Below are 9,960 nucleotides of genomic sequence, written 5' to 3' on the forward strand. Positions count from 1 at the left end.
AGGTGCAGCTTTGCTGGCAGGAGTTTCTCCTTTTCTCTGAAAGGAGCTTGTTTAATTTCTTATTTTTCTGACTTCCACCATTTCTGATCTCTTCCTGAAGCCTCATTTGAATCGTAGGCAGACCTCCAGCTTCTTCTTGAAGGCACCAGACAGCAAATCCCTCTTCTCCCTCAAGCCTTTGTTTCTTGCCTGGATCTGGCTTTCCCATCCTATGAAAATATGGAAATGCTGATTGCAATGATTGCTGACAAGTTAATTGAGCTGTGCATTAAGCAGCCAGCACTCTACATTGCATAGGTAGGAAGCACTCCCAGCTCAGGCAGGTCCTCCAGCCTCAATCCAACCAGGGACAAGGAGGACAAGCTGAGGGGCAGCCAGGAGGCTGTTTTGTGGCAGACAGCACACGTGTGTCTGCAGAGAACAGGAGGGATGGGTTATGGGGGGCTGATGGAGCTGCTCCCTTTGGACATTTGGGTCTTTAAGGCCAGGCTGGAGGAGCTCTGGGCAGCCTGATCTAGTGGGAGGTGTCCCTGCTCATGGCAGAGGGGGTGGAACTGGGGGATCCTTGTGGTCCCTTCCAACCCTGACAGATTCTGATCTGTTTTAGCAGAGGACTTTAGAGCCCTAATGGCTCAAGGGTTGGACTTGATGATCTTGGAGGTCCCTTCCAACCTATGATTCTATGACATGCTCCTGTTGCTGTGCTCACACACAACAGAAGCTGTGGTGACTGCACCATGCTGGATTCCCCCCTCCCATAGCAGTGAGGAGCTTCTCTGTGTGCAGGAGAGCTCACACATGATTTGGGCAGGGGAGTGAGAGGGGAGGATGCCACCATTTAGCCTATTACTGGCAAACTGTCCCCTGTGCCTCTGAGGACAGGGAAGCCCCTGTGAAGTTGACACAACATCCATCTAGTAACAACAAAGAGTGTAGGAAAAGCAGGGTGCTTTCTCTACCTCCTCACTCTTCTGTGTTCTGAGAGTGAGCCCAGGGGTTCAGCCTTGCACAGGAGTTGCCAGTGGAGCAGGGGGAGCTCCTCAGGAGCTTTGTGCCTGGCTCAGCCCCCTGGAAGCCCTGCTGGGAATGAGGAACGTCTTCTCGCCCACCATTGGATGTTGCAATTAACAGCAAGGCAAATTTATTTAGTCCTTTGAATGTTATCTTCTGCTAGCAGTGGTCAGCAGTCTGAGGAGTGATTTTGGCACTGAAAACCCAAATTAATGTTGAACAGCTCAGAGGAGCTGCCAACGTCCCAGTGACGTAAAAGCTGCTGGATCAACCCAACCTGTGCCCACCAGAAAAATGCATCAAACTCTTAATATTTCACAAGAGAAGAAACGAATCTGGCTCATGATAAAGCTGAAGTGCACATTGGGGTGGAATTGTTAATTTTTTTTTGAATTTTATTTCCTGTTTCCCCCCATTTCAGCAGGGGAAGGGGCACTTCTGTAGTCAGAAAGACTAAACTGATTTCCATGTATTCTTCACAGCTCTTCATAAGATTAAATTTAAACTTGTAAAAACTAAAACCTTTTCTATTTCAAATGCAGCTGTAGCCTGAAGACTGCCTGTAGGAGTGATAGCATCCGATTTAGCTGATCTATCCTTGTGTGTTTATTCAGAGCCTGATCAGTTTGGTGACAAAGAAGCTTTAGCACGTTACGTGCTGCTGTTAAGCCTCCTAAAACCAACACTGCTCTAAAAGAACAGGCTGGATTCTGATTCTTCTGAGGCAGGATTGAGGGAGCTGTTTACTACCTTCTAATCTGGGATTTACATCTCTCTCACTGAAGAGCAGGTTGTATAATTGAGATTCTAATAAGTTCTGCAGAGCCTTTGCATTAAGAAAGATAAAAAGTCAAGATAATAGGTAAACAGGGAAGTTCTCCAGCTTCAAGCACAAAGCTAGGACTTAGAATCCATCCATCCATCCATGGAAATGGAGCATGTTGGATCTGGAGCCATTGACACCCACCACGCAGAAGCCCACGGTGCCATTTCAGTCATCCTTGCTCAGAAAAGAGTCTGTCTTTACAAACTTCATAGCTTCAAACCCTTGAAGTAGTGAGCTGAGAATGGCTTGGGGCAGTTGGTTCAGTGGGGAAGCTGCTGCACAGCTTTTGGTAGCTCTCCTTCCCCACCACTCCAGGGTTTTGGGGTCCTTAATGGTTCAGCAAGGTGCTGGCTGCTGGCAGAGGGTTCTGCAGAGCTCCTCTGACTAGCTAGGACATGTTCCTGCAGTCTTAGACCATGACCCTGTGACAGCAGGCAGGCTGGAAGATCTCATGTTTGTTCTTAAATATCCTCTCTTGCCACTTAGAGTTCAAAACCTTGATTCCTGGCACCAGAGTTAAACAAAAAGCTTTACAGATCCTTGTGTGTAGCAGTGACTATCACCAGAAGATCTGATCAAAGCAGAAGCACAGCAAATCCACTTCTCTTTCATGTCTTTCCAGTGTATCTCACTCAAATCTCTTGCTTCCAGCATTTAGGACTTGACATGGCTCCTGTTCAGAGCCATCTGACCTTGTCCCCCATGGCCAATCATCCTCTTCTCCTTTCAATCACAGAGGCAAGCCCATGGGAATAGCATCCCAAGCTACTGGAGAAATCAGGAGATATTTTGTGGTTTCCAAGTGGTTACATCCCATCTGGGTTGGAATTGCAGCAGGTAGCTTTGTGAGCAGTAATTTAGAGGCTGCTGGTGTTGGTAGCAGCAGCAAATATCTGGATTGGGTCCTGTTGGATGTCATCCTGATCCATGTTGGCTTTCATGAGGGTCATCCTGCTTCTCATGAATAGCTGTTTGATGGAAGAGGAGGTTGGTGATTTGCATTCATGAAGTCCTAACTGGTGCTGGAACCTGCAGAAGACCCCCACGTGCTGCCCTCCCCTCTTCTCCCCACTGCCCCACTGGCAGGTGCTCAGAACAAGAAGGGGTTTAGCAGCATTCCTGGACCATGGGCTGGCTGTTGGGTCTTTCTGAGCATGGCTGATTCTTCTCTCTAAATTATGGCCCAGTTGAGAGACAAAAGGAAGAAGATCCACCTGGAAGGTCACGTATTCACTCCCAAGGGGTGGATCACAGCCAGTGGGATCAGTCAGGTATTCCAAAGAGTTTCCAAAGCCAGGTTTCCCAGTTCTCCTTGCCCATCCTACTGGAGTCCTTTGCTGTCCCAACAGATGGCTGACTCCCCCCCCACTGCAGCCACATCTCTTCATTGTCTTGTTGTGTTGGGAAGACGTTTCTCTCAACTCAGGACTCGTGGTTTTACACTGTAGAAGGCAGCAACAAAAGTCCAACTTGGCACTAAAGAGGTGTCCAACTACAGTCAGATCCTCTTCTGACTGCTGTGACTAGATTTTGACTGTCCAGGATCTCTTCCTCTTTCTCTGGAAGAAGATCCAATACAGAAAACACACCTCTGGCTCTTAATTAAGATCACAGTACTTATTATGGCAGGCAATGCTTCAGGATGCTCCATGTGCTAAGCTAAATTTGAGGTGGCCTCCCCAGAAGATGAAATCACCTTCTGAAGGGATTGATTCAGAGGAAATGAGGAGGCAACGTTTCATCAGCACACACAGGTCGTTTCCCTCTTTAGGAACAGGTCAGAGAAGGTAAAACCCATAAGATCACACTCGAACATCCATCTGGCAGGAAGGGACAAAATCATATTATTAAGTGCCAGGAGGTTTGTGGTATTTTTAGAGACTTCAAATGAGAAGGAAGCAGCAGAAGTCTCTAGGAGAATGGGAAGCAGCAGCAGCACTGTCATCTGCTGTGGCTTTGTGAGTGTAGGTCATCAGCTTCCCCCCTCGGCACAGGCTTGTGTGGGCAGATCTTTGCTAAAGGCTGGGCAGATACAACGGATTTGTGGGCTGAGTCCTCTCCCCAGAACAGCATGATTCCACAGCAGAACCTGTTGTCTTTGTCCACCACCCTCCCTGCCTGCTCCTCCAGTGCCACCAGCTGTCCAGACAAATGTATGATTCCCTCTCCCCTCCCCAGGTCTCCTTTCCTGCCTGTCAGGTGGGGGTGTTGGGTTGGCCAGAGCTCTCCATCTCCTGATTTATGCTCTGTTTCCTGATTAATGACCTGTGCAGAAGGCAGCAGCAAGGAGAGGTGCCTCATCTCTTCAGGTCTGTGCTGCCCGTGCTCACCAGTCTCTAACTCCCTACCCAAAAATACCTGTCTCAGGTGCATTGTCCATGACAGGAGAGGCTGACCTGGATCTCAGCTCCTCTCTGCCTGTAGGAGAGAGGGAGAGAGAGAAAAAATGTGCAAGACAGAGGCAGAATGACCATCTGGATGCATCTGGCTCGTCACAAATGCTGGGGCACCCTCCTGCAGGGGAGACAGGGTGGGTTAGGGCAGGGAGAACAAGGATGGGTTCTAGAAGATTTAAAGGTCAGGCTGCTTGTTCAGCTGTGTAGCAGTGGAAGGTTCTCACCTTCTGCTGGCAGCACAGACCTGGGTGTGATAATGTGAACAGTCCCTCCTGGTTCTGCAAACCCTGTTTTCAGGTGGCACTTCCCCTGGAAGTGGAACTTCCAAGGACTCTGGAAGATCAGCTCTGTTGTCACCCTTGGAAGTCACCTTTCCCTCTTGCAATTCAGGTGTCCTGCTGAGGAGCTGGAGTTGTTCTGTAGATTGTCTCCATTGTCTAGTCCTAAACTGAAATGAAATCCAAACAATTGTCCCATTAGGTGACAACTGGGGGGGAAGAAAAGTGGGAAAACTTGTTGTGGTCAATCTGTTGTGAGAATTTATAAAGCTGGTGAAAACCACATCCATGCCTCTTGAAATGCTTTCCTGACTTCCTATATTTTTAGACAGGAGCTTCTCTTGTGATTTCTGCAGCTTCTTCAGCTCCCTTCAAGTGGCCTAGGATGGGTTTGTAGACTAGGAGGAGGTTCTGTGCAAGACATGTCAGTGGCCTTTCTGTCACCCTTCTCCACCCTGTAGGGGACCCTCATCCCTCCAACCATTAAAGGAGCAAAATATTCTTTCTGTAGCCTTCTTCAGTGGTGGGAGAGCTCCTGGAGGCATCTCCAGGTTGTGTGTGCACAACGCCTGGATGAGGGAGGGGCTCTTGAGTCTGGAGGAAGAGCCCTGCCTTGGATTAGATCTAAACAAAGAGGAGCAGGCCACTTTTTCTGTCACCCCTTTCACTGCACAGACTCTTGGAGCTGCTTCTGTATTTTAAGTCAGCTGTCCTAGATTTTAAGTCTTCTGTTTTCCAAGGCAGAAGGGACTCTGCCAACAGAAACCAAGAAAATGGGGGGAAAAACACCATTTTTTATGACATCAGACCTAAAGTCTTAACAAAAAGGGCTAGAACTCAGTCAAAGTAGCAAAATGGGTTTGAAGGGGGATGAGTTATCACCCATCCAGAGACGTTCAGTGCTTCATGTGGAAGGAGTTGGATTTTTGTGACATGATTCACTGAAGCCACAGCTGGAAAAGACATGGGGTGAAGGAGAAAGGAAGGAGAACAGGAGGAAAACAGCAGCAGCAGAGGCAGGCAGAGGGCAGAAAGGATGAGAAGGCCACAGGGCAAGGAGCAGGGCGGGTCAGGTTGCCAAAGCATGTCTCTGTTGCAGGTTCTACCTACCTTCTCCCCTTTGCTTCCTCCCAAAGCCTGAGCTACCAGTGCAGAGCCCCAGAATTTCTGAGGCTGTGCAGAGAGGCTGATCCCCCAGATCAGAGCTTGTTTGTTTTGTGCAACGTTGTGTTCAGCACCAGCAGGATCAGTGCTATAAAAACACCTAGGCTTGAGAGAGGTGGTTTCACAGGAGGAGGAACTGCCTTGGGGTTTGGTTCCATTAAGTCAATGTGGGGATGCTGCTGTTTGCTCCAAGTGAAGAGTTCCAAGCCCATATCTGAGTGTCTTAAAATGTTACAAAACATCTAATCTGTGGCTGAAGCCTCAAGGGCTTTCAGGAAGCTGCCTGGTCACCACCTCCTGCTGTTTTCCACACTCTGTGGGTCTTTGCAGGGTCAGGGTCTTTGCAAGCTGGGTCCTTTCCTGGTGTCACTCGTGGTTTCTGGAGTGAGTCTCCTCATTTTCTCTTCCCCCTCTTACCTGAGTGCTCCACTTGCACTTTGTTTCTCCAACCTGTGCCACCACTGGAGCTAGGTCAGCACCAGACAGGCTTCCTAGGAGCAGCAGCTGGAATCTGTAGGACTGTGAGGCTTTACACAAGCCACCTGCCTGGCTCCCTCTTACATTTTTGTGTCTGTCTCCAGCCCTGTTTCTTCCTTATATCCTTGTTGCATTCAGATGCACCCACAGTCGTGACTTCTTTGGTGGTGGTGCCACGAGCCAGTGCCTCCTCCATCAGCAGACCCTCCAGCATCCCTCCAACACATGACCCTTCCATGAGCTTCAGTGCTTGTTTCCAAACCCATTCCCCTGCCCCATCTGGCAGCATTCCAGCTCCTAGGTCTAACTCCAGAATGCTCATCTCCATCTCCCCCTAACAGACGTGACCCTAATGCTCTGACCCTCCTGCCTCTGATCCTTCTCACGGTGTCCTCACTGCCCTCCACACCTTCTTTGCTCTCTGTTGATGAACGTTGGCTCTCAAGGGGGGAGAAGACCTTAGTTACAGAGGCATGAAAAGTTTTGAAGACTCAGTGAGCCAAACCTCCATCCTCCTCCAGAGGAAATGGGATGTCCTCTCCCTTTCTGAGATAAGAGGGGCAGCCCTTCTGAGGCCCCCAGGAGGTGTCAGAGCCTAGGAGGTACTTTGCACCGAATGCTAGGAGTGGAAGATGGTTGGAGAAGCTCTTCTGACCCATCATCACCTGCATTTTCAACCCTTGCATCAGCCCAAAGGGGCTGGGAAATGAGAGGAGCAACACCACGCACCATGTTCACTCTTCCAGCAGAGCTGGCACCCACGTTGACATATCTCCAGAGAAAAATGGGAGGGCTTTTTGTCTACCCAAAAACCAGGACCTAGACCAGCCCCAGCGTGGGCTAACACACTGTTGTGTGGCCAACACCAGCACAGGGATGGCCTCGATGGCTTGGGGGAGGATCAGTTCTGTCTTGGCTGCAGGACAGGAGGGGGTTGTTGCCTAGGTTTTAATTACAAGCCCAGACCCTACAAAAAGCCAAGGAAGGAAAGGGTTAGTGAGATGGCCTAGTTTATTTTTTTTTCCAGCAGCTCTCTTTAAACATCCCTAAGGATTTCTTCCCTCCCATTAAAATGATACCTGAAAATGCTGATTGTAAGGAACCCAGTCGTGATCCAGGCAAAGAAAAAGCAGACTGTTAAACACTTGTGCTGCACTAAACCTCCAGGCAGTCAGAAGCCAGTAGGGCTTGGGGAGGAGAAAGGGTGGATGAGACAGGGGCTGCGTGTTTTAATAGGGTGATTAAAAAAATCCTGCATGAGGACTCAGCAAGTATGAGTTATATAATGTTTAAAAATGTTCTATTGCTCCATTCCTGCCAGTTGTACTTCTGTCTGCTGTATGCTGTCCACGTGAACACGAAAAGCTTCCCCAATTCCTGCAGGGCCCTGCTTGCTCTGCCCTCTTCTTTCCCCTCTCAGCTTGTGGAATAAACTGCTCAGCTGAATAACTAGAAATATCCCCCTCCCCTTTTCTCCCAACCTGGCAGTCTTCTCCCTCTCCAGCATTTTTTTCAGTGCTCTTCTTCATTCTTTCTGCTGACTCCATTTGCTTATGAAGATGAGGGGTCCAAAGCCACATAAGAACCAGATCTGCCCACACTCCTGCATTCAAGGCTGAGTGTTTGCTGCCTGCTTGTTTCCTTTCTCTTTGTTGAAAAGCAGTAGTTGCATGAAAGCAGGAAAAATGAGTCTGAGCAGGTAGGAGTGAGTCTGAGCAGGTGGAAATGAGTCTGAGCAGGTAGAAGTGAGTCTGAGCAGGTAGAAATGAGTCTGAGCAGGTGGAAATGAGTCTGAGCAGTTAGAAATGAGTCTGAGCAGGTAGAAATGAGTGAGCAGAGCACGCCCTCACAAACCTAAAACAGTTTTAGGGAAATCTCTGGCATCAGAGCCATGCATGTGGAGCAGATTTCTCCCTTCCCAAGCATTGGCATGCCCCTGGAAGGGAGCAGGTGGAGCTGCTGGTGGAGCTGCTGGTGGAGCTGCTGGAGTTCTGACTCCAAAACGACTGACAACTTGAGAGCCCTTCTCTTCCAGAGCCAGGCATGGAGACGTGAGCCTCCCCTGGCTCTTCCTTGGGGCCCATCTCTAAGGCTTCAGTCAGTCAGGGGAACGATGCCCAAACCCAACACCCATGGCACTGGTGTAACTGAATTCACAGACAGACCCAGGGCCAGCAGCAACTTAACCAGGAAGGAGCAAGCAGAGGGAGAGAAGGAAAGAAGCAGATGAATAAGAGTGAGACCCCTCAGTGTGTGTCCCAGCCACTGGATTTGTCTCAGTGCCCACTGGCGTGCAGAGGAAAGCAGCAGCTGCCTGGGTAGCACGGGGCAGGGGAAGAAGAGGAACAGGTTGAGGTTTGCAGGGCACAGATATTCTACAAGGAGCCAATCTCCTTTGGGGAGCTGGAGGATGAAATTCCTGAGGGGGGATAGAAGTGATTTGAATTTGTTAGAACAGTCGAGCCAACAATGTTGAGAAAAGGTATTAATGGTCACCAACAGGCATCACCTCCGTGGTGTGCATCAGAGAAAAACCACTTCCCATATCTGTGTTCAGGGGATTTAGTGTGACCCCTCCTACGGCTGATCAGGGCTGATCCCTCCATCCAAGAAAATGAAAAGGGAGGAAATCTTAATTTCCAGAAAAAAATGAAGAATTTAATTTTTCTTAATTAAGACCAGAAATGCCCCCAGAAGGCTGCTTGTCCTACTACTGGACCCCTTCTCTCAGTAGCACCCCAGAGCCTTCCACGCATCCTCTGACCCAGGCCCAGAGGTGCCTGGAGGTCCCATGGTGTAGAGATTGTCCCCAGTGTCCACGTCCCAGTGCCCATGTTGGTACCTCAGCCTGCTCTGGTGGCTGCCTTCCTGAGGTACCTTTTCCACTAGCACGTGGTCCTGCCCCCTTCTCTGGCTCCTCACTCCACTGGAGTGAGCCTCAGTGTCGTGGGGGTGTGTGTAGAGAGGCCATGGACTCAGGACGATGAGGAAGCAGCTCTTGACCCCGGTAGGTCCCAGAACTAGGCAGATAGCTGCTTCCACCCTGCACCGAGCATCTTCACGTCCAGGTCCCTGCTGGAAGAAGGCTCTGGAGGTGCTTTGGGGCCGGCAAGCACAGGCCACACGTGCAGGTGGCCACGCTCACCTCGGCCATGGATCGTTGTGATCTGTTGCCCTTGGAGCACTGGGCGAGCACGGAGACGCTCACGGAGCTCCACGCCTCTGCCCCTGCAGGTGTCCCATCCTCAACACTCTTCCTGCTCATTGTCTTCATCCCCCCCACACCCCCACGCACGTGGCTCTGGATCTCCTCATCATGTTCTTCTCGTTAAAAACCCCATTGTTCATTTGTTTGTTTGTTCTCTCTCTTTCTCTCCTCTCTTTCTCTCTCCTTCCCTCTCGTTTTTTTTTGGTTTTTTTTGGTTTCGTTTGTTTTTTTTTTCCTTTCTTTCTTCTTTCTTCCTTTCTTTTTTTGTCTCCTCTGTTTTGTGTACCCAGGCAGCCCATTGAGTAACTTCTTTGACGTAATTAAACAACTTTTTTCAGACGAGAAGAACGGGCAGGTGAGCCACCCCCCCGGCACGCCAACCAAGCATAGCGCAAACAGCAAGCGGAGCGAGTCCGGTTCTAATGACTATGGGTCTAGAGGAGACAATAAGTACCCTGCTGGCAAAGACAAGGCAAAGATGGTCTCATCAGTCGGCCTACAAGACCAACCTTAAATAAACACCTTAAAAAATAAATTAAATCACTTAGGAAAAAACAAAAACAAAAGAGCAAGAAAGAATGAAAGAATATTCCTTAGCGA

At 49.4% G+C, this 9,960-nt stretch overlaps 1 protein-coding gene across 1 annotated transcript in view; it reads left to right on the plus strand.

The window, feature by feature from the left end:
• The window catches only part of LOC103769313 (serine/threonine-protein kinase BRSK2), a gene marked incomplete at its 5' end in the record, with an annotated part of 77,857 nt that extends 67,899 nt beyond the window's left edge, over positions 1-9,958 (plus strand). The window contains one exon of the mRNA XM_008936499.1: positions 9,699-9,958. Within this exon, the coding sequence (XP_008934747.1) occupies positions 9,699-9,874 (176 nt within the window). The remainder of the gene's footprint in view (positions 1-9,698) is intronic.
• Positions 9,959-9,960: the final 2 nt, after the last annotated feature.

This window comes from Merops nubicus, unplaced genomic scaffold, assembly GCF_000691845.1.
Source record: "Merops nubicus isolate BGI_N331 unplaced genomic scaffold, ASM69184v1 scaffold7473, whole genome shotgun sequence".
Lineage (NCBI taxonomy): Eukaryota > Metazoa > Chordata > Aves > Coraciiformes > Meropidae > Merops > Merops nubicus.